The following is a 16,484-nucleotide window of genomic DNA, read 5'->3' as shown; positions in this document are numbered from 1 at the left end:
GCAGCCTCTGTGAATTCCTCTACTCTCCAATGAGCCAGAGATACACCCACCTTCCCTCTACAAAGAGGTCTGGGTGTCCACACTGAAGGAAAGGAGTCTCTCCCTTGGGTTCACAATCTCAACCCTAGGGGTTCTGGTTGCTCCTAAATCTGTTATTCCTATGTTATTTATAGTATCCTTTATTTGTTAGTAGACAATTCCCTGTTACATTAATAGTTCCAGTTAAAATTTCCATGTTCAGATTACCGTGTGGTTCCTGACTCTTGATTAGTTCCTGAATGATGTGCTTGCTTTCTTCAGGGTCCCAGAGTTCTTATGATTCAAGACTGTTGATTCATGGTAGTAATGCTGAGTGGGTTTTGCATAATATTATTTGCCAATTTAATCCCTGATATTTAAAATATCTATCAACGAATATTAAACTCAACTTAACAGAATAGTAAAATCTACCTAAGAAGATATTGGAAAGATAATGATCGAAATTACGTTGAAAGTAACAAGCAAATGCTATTGAAAAGAAAATCATCAGAAATGAATATTATTTGAGTACAAATATCAAGAAATGGTTAGTTTTACCACTGATAAAATGATAGTAGCATCAAAATCTGTTTTTTTTAAAAAACGTATTTACTTGTTATTTATATATGCTCATACAATTAATTGATTTATTAATTTTTACAATAAAGCTATAGATGACTGGGTGATCCAACTTCTCCTAGCCAGGAAAAGCACACTTTATGCTGGAGATTTGATATTGTTACCTCCCTTCTCTGATTTTTCTTAACCTCTTTGGTAGACATTCACTCCTCTAAATGATAAATAATTTTTTTCAGGCATGGTGATACCTTTACTCTGGTTATACCTGGTCTCAAAAACCTGGGAGACTTTCCATTTCCTGAAGATGATTATGCACTTTTCTCTGACAGACTTTAATACTTCTCTTTACCTTTGGTCTTCAACAGTATGAATATATTTCTAGATTGTTTTATAATTCTTATTTGTGGAAAATTCTAAACCATTCATTTTCAAATGTTTTCTCCCCATTCTCTCCCTTTTCCTTCTGGGATTTCAATTAAGTATATTTTAGACTAATATCGGCCTACATGCCTTGGATACTCTGTTCTTTCAAAGTTGTTTTCAATAATTTCCTCTTTTGTTTCCATCCGAGTACTGTCTATTGACCTATGTTCAAGTTCACTGAGGCCTTCCTTGGATGTGTCAGGTCTACTGATGAGCCTGGCAGAGTCACGCTTCATCTCTGCTACTGTGGGGAGGGTACATTTATTTCCAGCACGCCCTTTGCCATTTGCTTATTGTTTCCATTTCTCTGCTGAAATGACCCATCTATTCATGAATGTCTTCAAGTCTTTCCACTGGAGCTTGTAACGTATTAATCATAGTTATTTTAAATCCTCTGTTTGTTTTGTCTCTCAACAGTGGATTATTTTTCCTTTCCATTTTATATGTCTCATAACTTTTCATTGAAATGTACATGCTCTGTGTAGGGTAGCAGAGACCAAGGTAGATAGTATTTATGTCTGGAAATAAGCATGCCTCTTTCTCTGCGTGGCCTTTAATGAGGGCCTGTGCTGCGTTTCAGTTTTATTGGTTGCTGTGATTACCTTCAATGCGCCGCCAGCCTCGGTTTCTTCAGCGCCACCTTGTGGTTAGGGTAAGAACCAGACTGATGGGATATCTGAGCATCTCCCAGGTGTGCTTCGTCCACCCTCAGTTTTAGGTGCTCCCTGTGAGCCTGCACCTTTGTCTCTCCATGCTCTTGTCCCTCTGTTAGTCCGCTGTTGCTGGTTTCTTGATCCTCGCTAGCCTGGGTGGTGAGGAGCGAAGCTTTCTACATGTTCCTCATTCAGCATCAGCCTTAGGCAGCTCATGTGTCTTGAGTCTTTTGAGCCAGGTTTTCTCCATGATGCTGCCCTGCCTTCAGTGGTAAAGGATCTTTAATTCTCTGAAACTAGGAGGATTTCTTGCTTTTCTCCTTTTCCCAAGCTCTGTCAGTTTTCACCCACTGAAACTGACAGGATTTGCTGCCTTTTTTTTCAGCAGCTTAAGACTTTGCTCCACCGGGGAGAAGGATCCAGGTAAGAATTGTTTTCTCCCTCAGCAGCGCCATTATTGCCTGAGGGATGCTTTCTCAGCTCTCTCCTGACTCCAGACTTTTCAGAAGCAAAGAGTGGGGTCCAAGGAGAAGGGACTGCCGCTGTCTGTGCTCTCAGGGCTCTGTACTCTCACAACTGTGGCTGCTCAGCTTTTAGCAGTTCCTTAAGAAGTTAGTTGATATCCTTTGTACCTGTTTGAACGGCCGCCTTGTTTCCTTCCAGTGCTCTGTTAGAAGTGAGTGATTGCCTGTGTCTTGTCTGTTTGGAGGCTCACTCCAGCTTTCCTCAGATTTTACTTTCATTATTGCCTTTCAAAGTCAGCACACTGATGGGTTCAAGAACAGGGTGATTTTGCAGATTGCCCAGCTTCTTCTTGTTTGGATAACACTCTTTCCATCTATCTGTCCTAAAATGGAGCCAGAACTCTGTAATACGTGTCATTAATTAACCAATTCCATAAAAGTTACCAGGATTCCGGGTACTTTGGTTACTATGTTAAAAATATTTTTAAGAAAACCAAAATAAGGATTTATTCTCTTTTGAAATACACAGAAATATAGTTTAAAATCTAAACGTTTTATTTTTATTCCATTAAATTAAGAAGTGCAATTCCAATGTATTTAAAGTAATGAGAAAGAGATTTTGAAATTTCTATTGAAAAGTTAACTCTTCTGACTTCTGTTTCTTTGTGTGTAAAACATATTGTCAAAATATAAATAATGTGGTTAATTAATATATTTCAAAGTTATATAGATCTTGATGTTTTAAAGTACCTACATTTTGAAGGTGTTCTATTTAAGAAATAGGATACAAATTATAAATAACAATTAGCTATAAAATAGGATATTAATTAAAATAAGAAAAGAAGTCACAGAAAATTATAAATATATTTCTAAATTTTACAGAAATATATGACCATATAAACACATTCCAGGCCCTTGGAAATTGTTTGTACAGATGAGGGGCTCTGAAACTTAAACTCTATCAGCTTCTGGGCAAATCTGACTCTGCATATCTGTAAAACATTTTGAAGAGTTGTTCTATAAAAGTGATTGATATTTTTACTTATTTTTATTACTCACTATTATATTATATTAATGGAAACTTTTGCCAGGGTTATTTTCTCAAGTGAAATAAAATATGATTAGTCTCTTTACATATACCATCAAATAATATTGTTGCACATAGTTTTCATAATTTTAGTTTTCTACCAAAGAATGCAGTTGCTTGACTTTTTGTTTGCTTATCAATTTGGAAAAAAATTTCAATTCATATTAGTTTACTTTTCTATTGTATTTCTTTAAATTGATACATGAAATTCTTTACTTTAGGAAAAAAGGTATTAAAAGTAACGAATTTACCAAATCGGATTTATATTATTTAATTTTATACTTCACTGTGCTTTTTATTGATGATAGATTAAATATCTAAGAAAATGGACTAGTGAGAATCTTCCATAATTTTTAGAAAATTACATAAATTATGAGATAATGGTTTTTTGTGTATTTCAATATGTAGATGCTTGCTTAAATTACTTTTATTGCTATTTTATGAAAATATATTTTATACACATATAAAGCTAGGAAAATAGCTTTCACAATATTACAAAGTAAAAGCATACTAGCATAATCAAAATTAGAAAGGAAAGTAATGTCAGTGTATATCAAAGCAATGTATTACATAGAAAACCTCATTTAAAGTATAGTAATACTGGGACCATGTAATTTAAAACTATGAATAAGAACATAATATGAAATAGGAAAATAAACTTAAATTTGAAATTTACCATTTTCTAATGGATGGGTTTATCTTTTGGATCATAACAAATGCCTGTGGGTAAATACAGACCTAAAATTCAGCTGTTTTATTCTGGTATAGTCATACCTGATGTTTACTGCCTTATACATTCTGACTGATCAGTTCCTATCCTCTATAGGTTGTTAAACATTGTGATTATTACTCTTACACCACTGATTATAGTCAATTAGTGGTAGCCATACAATTTTCAAAATTTTAGAAGTGTGCTATAGATTTTCCTTTTTTCCACAGTTCCCTTTTGTACTGCTTTGAAAATAATATAGGTAGTCAACTCAACAAAATAAATGGTTTTAGTTTTTTTTTTTTTTTCTATTGAATTTCCAGACATTAGTGCCCTGAGGCAACTTTTTAATGGTGTAGAGGTTCATAAAGATTTAATCACTGAAGAAATATTTATGGAGAATCTATTGGCAGCAAGATTATAAAGGTGTAATGGGGGTTCTGAATAAGTGCAAGATTTTGTTCCCGAATTCAGGGAGCATCTGTTATATAAGGACATAATTCTCAACCATGGCTGAGCATCAAAATCACACAGTTAGTTTAATCTATTTAAGACTGGAAAAATGCTGAGAAAATGAAAGAGTAAAAGATTAGAAATGCTGAATCAGGATGGAGGTAAGGCATAGGATTGATGTATCCATATTAAAAAAAAAAAAAACTCAAAAGGTAAGTTTTATGTTTGGCTAAAATAATGGAGAATCAGGAAAGATGAAGATGGGTTAAGAATTGCATAATAACAAGGGTTCAATTCTGGAGTCTGACCATTTGTGTGGATGCCAGTCTCCGATCCCTTACTTTGGTTGGTGTCTTACTCTGTTGGACTGCTATAACAAAGGACTAAGTCTTGGTGGTATAAACAACAAAAATGTATTTCTCACAGTTCTAGGGCTAAGTCCAAGATCAAGGTGCCAGCACATTAATATTCTGGGTGATGGCCCCCCTGTCTATTCATAGCCAGAATCTTCTCCCATGTCCTCAAATCTCTGTAGGATAAGGGCACTAATCCTGTTCCTAAGGCCCCCACCCTCACAACCTAATCACCCCCCTAAGGCCCGCTATCACATTAGGCTTTAGTATTTCTACAGACGAACTTTGGGTGGGGCACACAAACATCCAGACCATAGCAGTTGGTGACCTCAGATGAGCCCAAGCTTAACATCAACATATTTCAGTTTTCTTATATATAAAATGGGGCTAATAGTAGTGCATTTTAAAAAGGTTGCTTAAAGGATAAAATCTGATAATTTATTTAAATTATTTATTACAGTGCCTGACATATTTAAGTGCTCAATAAATATTTATTGAGTTTTATTATAAGTATAGTGAAACAATCCATGCTTCATTCAAAGTGGTGAGACAATCTTGCTTATTCAGAAATGCTGTTTGAAAAGGTGATTATAAAGTTGTGTATTGAAAGAAATTGAGGGTGGAAGATTTTGCTTCTACTTGGAAGAAAGAGGAAAAAATAAGAAATGATATATAGATTAGAAGGGATCACACAATATGTTAATTTAGAGCATATCTACATTAAAAGGATTTCATATTACAGAATAACACAGATAGCAAAATAAGATACTTTAATAAACATTCTCAAGGTTATATTCTTGGAAAATTTTTACATCATTCGGTGAAGGAATCTGGATTATAGTAGATTGGGAAGGGCCAAGCTTTCTAGGTAGCTATACAGGAAAACACATGGAAAAGTTGTTTATTTCAAGTTTTATGAATAGTTTAAAAAGTATTATTTGAAAATAGACTTTAAAAGACCTATGTGCAGTTTGGCATAAATGAATTTAAACATAATTACAAATATGAGATATATTTTGGGTTTTTATGATTATTTCCAGTTATTCTTGTCCCGTGAGAGGATTCATCTCTGTTCTGATTTGGTCTCCCTGGTCTGTTCTGCTCATGAGGAGTCTTTCTGGTACATGCATGTCCTGTGTTCTTGTCTGCCTTATGCTCATTAGGTATCTTGCTATTATATTTCAGGTTATCAAGAATTATTTTTGGCTCATAGTCTTTCTCAAAATTTCTTTAACTCTAATCATCCTGAACTGATTTTTGCAGAGGTTTGGCTTTTTCTCATATTATACCCAGCTGTGTGTCAACTACCTGCCTTAATGTTAACCTGAGGGACAGCCTGGCCTTTCTGTTTGGTGTTTCTATTCTCTAGCCTAAGTGCTCACCCAGGAGCCCTGTTTCTAATGGTAGCCCGTGGTGATGCAAAGGATACTATCACACATTGGTGTCACTCAGTGACGTCCTTGTTCGGGTTTAATCTCCAAATTCTCCCCAAACGTGCAGGGCATGAGGCTTTTCCTGTAAGTCCATGAGATGCCCCTGGGAGCTGCAGAAATGTGGTATGATCAATCTCATATAATATGATGTTGAGGAATTTTCTTTTATTTGATAATCATTAAGAAAATATTATTCATCAGCTAAATAAGCTGATGGCCAGAACATACAGTCTGTTTCTCCTTCCCTCCTGACCCTCCTCCTCTTCCCCCTCCCTCCCCCGAAGCTCCCTCCCCTTTCCTCCCCAGCGTCCTTCTGCTTCTCCTCTTCCTCCTCCTTATTCTCATTCTTCGTCTTCTCCCCCATTTCTTTTTATCTCTCTTCTTCTCCCTGTCTCTCTCTTTCTTGACTGGGAGAACATTTTCATTATTCTGAGGTCCAGATTCAATAGCCCCATAGTCGTTTTTTTGATTGTAATTAATCTGTAGTGAGTATCAGTTAGAGGGAAGCTATTTTCAACAGAAATGCACATGGTGTGAATATAGGTAAAGTCAGAAACATATGGAGTCAGAAACATATGGACTCAACTCTAAGTCTTGCTCAAATAAAAAGAATTCATGAAAATGGAAATTTTCAGGGAGCTGCTATGTAGGTCAGGTTGTGATGATTCTCTGAGGATGGGGTCTTGGAGGAGCTTCAAACCCGTTCTTCTCTCTCTGGGGTCTGCTAGGATGATAGTTTTCACTGCTAGGAGAGTTACAAAGCTGGTGGTCCAAGGCTTCCATGTAGCTCTGAAGAGAGGGAAGCCACCAGCCTCGCTGTCCTTGCTGAAATTCAGCCACTTTTTCCAGTAATGCTGTGTGCGCTGGTGTGAGCCTTTGTCTATTTCTGAAGTTCTGAATAAGTTGATTATGACAATTTTTGCCAGTGTATTCATTCCCTTTATGAAAGAGAAGATTTTCTGGTCTTTACTCTTCCAGAGGTGCTTCTTGGATTTGATTTTGATAAACAGCACAAGATTTTTTGATCTTTTTTCTAAAATGGTTATGCATTTCCCCCCATAAATTTGAAATGCCGTGGTTATTTTAGCTAATGTACTGATTATTTCTGGGAGGCTTAAAAAATCCTGTTCTACTGATATGGCTATAAATTTTATGTCTGAAACCACACTGTTTTAATATTTTTTTCCTAGATAAAGATATAATTAAAGGATATAAAACTTAATAGACAATTAAAAATGTGAAGAATGTAGTTAAGAGCTATTTGTGTTAGCTATAAATAAGAAAAATATTTTATACCTTTATTCATTAAAATGTAAACTGAATTAGAATAAATATGTGAAAATTCAGTTGTTTTATATAAGCTCATATATTTCAAATAAATACTGAGATTATACTTTTTAAACAAAACTTGTCTTGAGAAAGTAGTAATTACAGCCTATAAAATCTTGTAGCTTTATAGAACTAACAGTGATCATTTTGATAAAGATAATATTTTAATTTACTTTGCTCCTGAGTACATTTTTTTAAAAAGTGAATTGTTGAAATACATTTTAAGTAAAAACAGCTAATTTTATTTAATTTTACTTTTTTTCTATAGGACTTTGGAGATGATGGATCCTTATATATTACCAAGGTCACCACAACTCACATGGGCAATTACACCTGCTATGCAGAGGGCTATGAACACATCTATCAGACTCACATCTTTCAAGTTAATGGTAAGAAATGTGGGGGTGTTTTAATTGCTTTTTGCTTCAGTAGGTATTCAAAGACTATCACAGTTGACTAGGAAGGCTTCATTTTGTGTTTCAGGACTTACTGTTAATGTAAAACCTTTCCAATTAAAAAAAAGTGAGTAAGTAAATATAATAAATTTGTACCACTTTTCTCATCATGAAACATTACAGAGTAACTCATTCTGACTGGAAAATTAAAGCATAGGAAATTTAAACTATTTTTTCAACTTTAGAATACCAACAATTAGGCAACTGTATAAATTTTAGAAACTGAAAAAATTAAGCATTTAAAAATTTTAGTTAGATCAGATGTTTAGTTGATCTTATTAGTGATATAGAAAACTTATTTATGTACAAAGTTTTATAATCTGAATAATTAATTTAATGGCTATGAGCATTGGCCAAGTAGGCTGATATCAATCTTACAATCAGTGCTTTGTTTTATTTCTGACTTAATTCACATTTTAGTTATTTAGTTGAATTGATAATAGGATTGTATGTATGATTCATTAATACACACTAATTAATTTCCATACACATATATACATTAATTTACTCTATGGTTTACAAAAAGGAGGCAGAAACTTACTTGGCTTTCTGTAGGAACAGCAAAGTGGCTAGTGTGACTGGAATGAATTAAGAGGAGAGTGGCGGCTATGACATTGAAGAGGCTGCCTGTGGTCAGATCACATGGAGCCCTGGAGACCTAGTTATATACTTGGATTCCTATTCTTATTGTAACCAGAAGCCATCAAAGCATTTAGTGCATGAAGTGGCAGGTTCTGATTTGTTTTAAAATGACTGGAAGCACTGAGATCAGTTTTTAAAAATCGATTTTAATAGTCTAGAGAAGAGGTAAAGATGGCTTAAAATGTTGATGGTGAAGAGGTAAAAATGTGGTTACAGTTGGGATATACTTTGAAATTAGATCTGAAGAATGGCATGCGAGTTTGAGAAGAGAGCTTTACACATATGAACCCAAGGAATATGAAGGAAGTATTTAGATATATGGCCATGACATGAACTGCAATGGAGAAGAAGCATATTTAGAGACTGAGTGAGATTAATGTTTTTCTTCTTTTTGTGGGACAAGTTAACTTCAATACAATTATCCAGATGCAGTTCAAGTATGTAGTTTAGTTTATAAGTTTGGAGATCAGAGTGACAGCCTAAAGTTGAATATTTTGATAATATCAGTTTGCATAGACTGTATTTAAAGCCATAAATCTGAGCTTTATGAAGTCATCTTAGGATGAGTATAGATGGATTTGAAGTTAGAGAATTGAGCCTTGGAGCTGAGGCTAACAATTGGAGTAAAGAAAACTTAGAATGAGAACCCTGTGATGGGAAATAGGTGTCCTGGAAATCAAGTAAGAAAATGTTGGAAAAAAAGTTTGGAAAGGTTGGGGAGCTTATGGTTTTGTTACCGAATTAAGTCATATAGACTCTGCTCCCCCTACCCGGCAGGGCAGGGTTCTTGTTTTTTTTTTTTTAATTTTTATTGGAGTAGAGTTGATTTACAATGTTGTGTTAGTGTCAGGTGTACAGCAAAGTGAATCAGTTATACATATACATATATACACTCTTTTTTTGGATTCTTTAGGGGAAGGTTCTTTTTCTGTTTTGTTCAAGCAGCTAATAATGAAGCTGCAGCTGAAATTGACAAAGCACAAGCTTTATTCAGTGACCAAAGAATGGAGAAGCAGGAACTAAGTTCCCAGATCAACTTCTTGCCTACCTGGCAAGAGGAATTTAATTTTAAAGAGTGAAGACAAACGGAGGAGGAATGAGACTAATGATGGGGAGTTATATGCATTAGCCTACTGGGGAAGGGGCAGTGCTTTTTTGAGGGAGAGGGGTGCCACCCCCTTTTTATCCTTTTTTGGTCCTTAGTGTCCAGTCATGGCCACCAGGTAGGCATGTCACTTAATATACTGATTAGGAAAATCAGCATACAATGGGATTGAGGGTCTGTTGGAGGTCAGATTTATTCCCTTCTTGGTCCCAGCTAGTTCCATTTGTTTTTTTTTTGTTGGCAGCTTCCTTTCTTATCTCTGGACCCTTTAACTTAAAGATTTATGTTAACTTCTGCTAAAAGTGGGGTTGGAGCGTTTTGAGCAAAGACTTGGAGCAGCTCTGGCAAAGTTTGAGTATTGTTGACACTCCACAGAAGCAGATTTAGGTTTTGGTTTCTGGCGCAAACCCATCTGTCAGCTAGACATGGGTCAAGGCTTGGAAACTGGCTTTCATGGAAACCAGTGAATACAACAGACAAAGTGTGAAGGAGGTGAGGCTTGTTCCCAGTGGTCCCAGATGTTTGGAGCTGGATGTTCAGAGATAGCAGCTGTCCCAGAGGACTCACAGTCTTGGGAGGACAGGACAGGAGTGTGTGTGGGCTGTTCCCTATCTGGGTGCTGCGTCCATGGCGAACTGGTGGTTGTAGCCAGCCTGGCCCTTGTCTCCCTCTTTGTGGTGATTTTTACTGGCTAATGGCCTAATTGACAAAACTGATGCTTTGAGGTGTTTTTTGTTTGTTTGTTTGTTTGTTTGTTTTAAAGTTAAGGAGAAAGATTCTCCAATTTTGTGCTTGGCTAACCAAAAGTTCTGTCTTTTATCTCTCATCCTCACTTCTAGCCCTTGTTTGTCCAGTCTAAGTACCTACCACACTAGAGTTCTAGCTAGTTTGTAGAGCAGTGCAAGGTACATGTTCTACCTGCATCAGAACCACAGGAAAAAATATCAAAAATTTAGAACCTGACTTCAACAGCACTCTCTGGAAATTTGATTTGAAATCTGCATTTTGATAAGCTTCTCAGGTAATTGTGATGCACGGTAGAGCGTCAGAGCCATTCTAAATGGATCTCTTCTGAGGGTCTGCTCCCCGTTCACGTCTGATGGAGGTTTCTTACATAACTCACTCATTTGCCATGCTCCAGCTGGAAAGCCCAGGAGAGGGCTTTGAGCCAAACTGCAGGCATTTATGTTGTAAGATGTGCCTTGAGTGGTGCTGGGGAAATGCGGTGTCCCTATTTCATCCTTCCTGTGTGTTAACTATTTACTCTGATCTCAGGTTTTTCTGAAGATGGAATATGAGAATAAAGGAATAATGAGGTCTCAGAAACAGTGCTGCCTCTCGTCCACCTTCAGGCTTAGCATTATGAATTAATTAAGAGGAATTCACTATTAACGGTGATTGCCTAGACTGAGCGCTGGTGCTTTCCTTTTCCCAGGAACAGAGATCCCTAAACCTGGGAGTAAAACCAATCTCTTCCTATTACCTCCTACTGCATTTAATCTGCTTTGAAATCCTTGGTATAAATGTTTTTGTGAAGGGATGGGGTTTGGAAAGAGAAACAAGGATATTATGTTTGTTGAAAGTGAACATAGAGAGAACTGTGCAGTAAGTGGAGAGTCACTTGGGGTCAAGAGAGGGAATTTCATTTTGTAGACGTGATTATCTTTTATGTTGATGTGAATAATCCAGTAAAAATGAAAAGCAGCTCATATAAGAGAAAAAGGGGAAAATTGCAGTAATCAAGTCTTTAAAAAGTTGATATAATCTAGTACACAAATGGAAGGGCTGTTCTTTGGAAGATTGATAGTTAATCTGTTGAAACGGGGAGGAGGACAGACAGTTTGGGAGCAGATGCTCAGGGTGAGAGCATGAGGAAATCCTCTTTGCATTGCTTTGATTATTTCAGTGTCATGAGGAGTAGTCCCCTACATACAAACGCGTTCCATTCCAAGAGCACATTCATAAGTCCAGTTTTTTTGTAAGTCCAATAAAGTTAGCCTAGGTACCCAACGAACGCAATCGGCTATATAGTACCATACAGTAATAGGTTTATAGGTTTATAATACTTTTCACACAAATAATACATAAAAAACAACACAAAAAATAGAAAACATGTTTTAATCTTACAGTACAGCACCTTGGAAAGTACAGTAGTACAGCACAACAGCTGGCATCCAGGGGCTGGCATCGAGTGAACAGGAAAGAAGAGTTACTGGCTGGAGGGGGGAGAGGAGGTGGGAGATAGTAGAGCTGAAGGATGGTCAGCAGTAGGAGTCAGAGGGAAAGCTGCAATTCCACTCACGCCTGATGTGGATGGCACAGGTTCTAGTTCCTTGCTGGATTAAATTCTATCTACCCTCTTGAAAAAATGATCCAGTGATGTCTGGGTAGTAGCATTTTTTTCTCGTCATAGATGACACGGTAGCACTGGATTGCATTCTGAACGGCTGCTGCGACCTTCATGTACCATTATACGTTCAGGTCCCGTGCCTCAAAAACTAATAGTGTCTCCTCAGATAAAGAAAATCCCCTTGCCATTTCCTGCATCATGAATCTCTTCAGTTCTTTGGTTACTTCTTCTTCCTCTTGTCTCTATTCATCCTTTCCCTGGGCCTCCTATTCCTGGTTCTTCTTAGCAGTACCAGCCACTTCACCGCTGCTTTTACACTTGCTTCCAGACATTCTGATCTTGAAATAAAGATACTGTACTGTATACAGTCCTGTACAGTAAAGTACATAAAAGCACAACTACTTGTAGAGGATGCACTTATGTGACAATGTACGCCAGACACCTGAACTAACTTATGTGATTGGACATGTGAATGCACATTCACATCTTTGAAAGTTCGTAACTTGAAGGTTCGTATGTAGGGGACTTACTGTACCAACTATTGAAAGTGGGCAGTTTGTGAGAGCTTTAGTGATTTGAGGAGAAAAGTTGTAGGGAGGTGGGGTTATAAAAATAGCAGTATGTAGTTGGAATGTTGGGCAGATCTTTGGGTGTTCTTGAGATGATATATATTAGTATGTTTTCTTTCTGTTGTGGTTGGCTGCGAATTTGTAATCATGGAAAGAAGAGATTTGGGCTTACCAACATCTTATTTTGTCAGATGAGTAAGTAGGAGAGAGACAGACATTATAAATTTAAGTATATTTACAAGAGAATGATTATAATGATGGAACACAGAATAAATGGTAAGGTAAGGAAAGTTGTAGGTAAGGAAAGAAGTGAGACCATGGGAAATGAGAAACGAAGTGAAAAACTGACTGGGTTATCCAAGTTGGTCAAATACTACTAGAATGGGGTACTAGAGAGAAAGAAATGCAAAACCGTCCCTCAGAGCATTTTCTTAAGGCATCTGGCAATATCTGTTTATAAGAAATACTTTTATTTAGGTCAAGCATATATAAAGGAGTATATGGACCATTAAGATTTGATAGATGTTTAGACAGCCCAGCTGTTCTTCTAAATCTAACTTGCCAGTTCTTGCCTTAGCTGAGAGGGAGGAATGAAGTTTAGACTAACACTAATTCATCAAATTCAACCACAACCAATAAAAAACAACCAACTTTGTTCTACTTCATTTTTATCAACTAGGGAAGACAATAAGTGTATTTCAAGGATCATTTTTAATATTTAAACCTATTTGAAGAAGCCAAAAACGTGGGTAGAAAATGTATTATGCATGGATCGGTAAGAGATTATCTTCAGCTGCTGTAACAGACACCCCAAATAACAGGGGCATAAAGAAGATACCGGTGTGGTGTTCTTATGTATAAAAGAAGTCCAGATGAAGTGGCTCAGGATGGCAACTCCACAATATGTCATCACTATCCTATGCTTCCACTATGTGTGGTTAGAACATTCTTTCCTTTCTCAATGTTTTCCGAATGGAGGTGAAAATTCCAGCCATCATTTTCACATTTCAGCAGGGAAAAAGTAATCAAGAGGAAGGAAAAATACTGCCTGACACCTGAGAGCCCACTTTTAAAAGAACTTTAAAGGAAGTGCCGACAATAACTGCCATTGACCCTCTAAATGCAGAGATTGTTAAAGATGCTTCTTTGACCTTGGTGTTTGCCCTTCACAACAATGAAACGTTCAATTATTTAGGAAGAAGGGAGGAAGGTGAGAATAAATACTGGGTAGGTAACTAGTTGTGTTTATCACTTCATAATAAAATGTTTAGAAATGGTAGAATTAGCTATAAAACAGCAGCCCTACAAGTCATTTGCTAAATAAGTGATTTGTCGCTTTTCTTGGTGTTTCCCTTTCCTTTGGTTTTATATTGTTTATATTTGGCATAATAACTTTAAATGTATGCTTTGTGTATAAATAAGTATAGTAAACTTGAGGTCACTCAGAACAGTTATAGGCCAATAACAAAAGAATAGTTGAGAAGGAGCTGTGACACTGAAAAATACAATGAACATGCGAGAAAATGCAAATTAGGTAGACAAATAGCACATTTATGGACCCAATAAATCTCTAAAACTAGTTTAACTCATTTTTCAAACTCTATCCACTTTGCAGAAAAGGTTAAAAAGACCTTTAGAAAATCAGGTTTCCACAGGGAATTTAACATATTTATCTTAACAATTTGTCAATTAGCTATACAAATAAAATGTATTATTGATTACCATAAAAAGCTCTGCAAATACCACAAGTCATTGGAATTTGTTAAAGAGTGTTTTTGAAGTGCAAAGTCTATTTAAATATCCCTGGGTGCGAGCCAAATAAAAGTCTATCAATAGCCCTTTTTTCTTTTCAAGCAATGCAAAATTAGATTATTGAAATATGAGAGTGCTTCTGTGTCCTTGTCAGAAGAAACATTATGTATAAATCAAAGGAGCTTGACTCTACCAGTGGAATTCATTTCCTGCTTTTCTTTTTCTTTTTACATAAAGCAAAGCGGCTTTAGATCTTCAGCTTAGAATACAGAATGTATGAAAGTTTAAAAGTCATTCAGTGTTTACACTGCCCTCTGGGCAGAAAGCTCGTCCATATTAAAAAAAAAAAAACAACCCATATGCATGCCATTATTTCTCCCTCCTTTATTGTTTAAGACCTCACACATAATATCAAGTGGATTTGTTTTTCTACTCATGTCAGAAACTGCTGCACAAAATTTCTGGTTCTATAGGATGTCTATGTAGAACACCTCTATTTTTCTCCTTCAGAATTTGGAAACATCATTTGGAGCTAGCCATATAGACATCAAAGCATCATCTCCTTACTGATAAAGCTTTTTAGAGAAAGTGGCTTAAGTCTGGAGCAACAGTGGCCTGCTTCTTCATGCATCATAGAACTGAACTTCCAGTTTCAGGCAGCCTTCCTTCCCTGCTAAGCTTCCAGCAAGGACAAAGCACAAATGGGAATATAACCTTCCTGCAGGCAGTAAGGTCCGGAAAGCAGGAAGCAAAAGGCCGAGTGCCTCCTCTCTCTTCTTCCCACTGTGAGTTACTAAAGGATGAGAGAGAAGTTTTGAGGGTCACTCTGGCTCAGTGATTCTCTAACTGTGGTTTTTGAGCAAGTAGCATGAGCAACTTATTTTAATTTTTATTTTATTTTTTAAAAACATTTTATTGAAATATAATTGATTTACAATGTTGTGTTAGTTTCAGGTGTACAGCACAGTGATTTAGTTATACATATATACATATATATATTCTTTTTTGATTCTTTTCCCATTATAGGTTATTACAAGGTATTGAGTATAGTTCCCTGTGCTATACAGTAGGTGCTTGTTGTTTATCTGTTTTATATACAGTAGTGTGTATCTGTTAATCCTAAACTCCTAATTTATCCCTCCCATCCCCTTTCCCCTTTGGCAACCATAAGTTTGTTTTCTATGTCTGTAGGTCTATTTCTGTTGTATAAATAAGTTCACTTGTCTCTTTTTTTAAAATGCAAATTCTCAGGTTTCACGCATACCTACAGAATCAGAGGATCTGGTCATGAGGTAGGATGATCTGTGCTTTATAAACCCACCTGATGACTGATGATAAAGTTGGAGAACTACTGGTCCAGCAATTTGATTCCCCAGAAACATGTGAAGCAGGAGTATGTGTCCTTCCTCAGATTCTCCAGCTTTATTCTCTTAATTTTGACTTTAAAATAAGCATATAGGGATCTCAGGGAGTGGCTATTTCTTCAGGGGTTGAGATAAGACATGTATCAAATCAGTTTTGCCCTCAATCTTGATGATTTGCGCCAAGCCCCACTCGGGCCTCCTCAGCTGTGGTGGACATCCCCTGACAGCTGGTCATGCAGGAGTTTGTCTCTCTTCCACTCTCCTTAGGGCTTTATTTGACACAAGAAGCTTTATCAGCCTCACTTCAGGTAGCCCAGTTGTGCCAGGGATTGAATGCCCCCAGGGACAGTCCTTAACCAATGAGAGACACGAGTCAATGGGTAAGAAGCCCAGCACCCGCTCCTCAGTGGGAAGATTCTCAGGTGCATTGTACCTGATTCCTCAGAGTGTCCTCACCGGAATTAACCCTTTTTTGTGCTATTTTTCTTTTCTCTGTAGTACTTTTCCTATTCTTTAACTTGTGCTTCCTGGGATCACTTCCCAAATCAACCATCTGAACATGACTTTGGGGATGAAAGCTGAATTTGGGGACACTCATACTTAAGGGGTGTCCTTAGAGCTGAATTTGGGGACACTCATACTTAAGGGGTGTCCTTAACTTAATGACTGTTGCTTCCCTTCTGTATCTCCCCCCCTGAGAGCTACTGTGGGCACTATATGTTTGCTTCCAGAAGGTTTTTAAATAT

At 36.8% G+C, this 16,484-nt stretch overlaps 1 protein-coding gene across 3 annotated transcripts in view; it reads left to right on the top strand.

The window, feature by feature from the left end:
• FSTL5 (follistatin like 5) overlaps positions 1-16,484 on the top strand; it is a 708,623-nt gene that overhangs the window by 506,336 nt on the left and 185,803 nt on the right. For all 3 annotated transcript variants that reach the window (XM_059923874.1, XM_059923877.1, XM_059923875.1), the window contains exon 7: positions 7,770-7,890. In XM_059923874.1, coding sequence (XP_059779857.1) covers positions 7,770-7,890 — 121 coding nt within the window. The remainder of the gene's footprint in view (positions 1-7,769; positions 7,891-16,484) is intronic.

Source organism: Balaenoptera ricei, chromosome 5 (assembly GCF_028023285.1).
Source record: "Balaenoptera ricei isolate mBalRic1 chromosome 5, mBalRic1.hap2, whole genome shotgun sequence".
Taxonomy (NCBI): Eukaryota; Metazoa; Chordata; class Mammalia; order Artiodactyla; family Balaenopteridae; genus Balaenoptera; species Balaenoptera ricei.
This window is presented reverse-complemented; position numbering and strand designations above follow the sequence as displayed.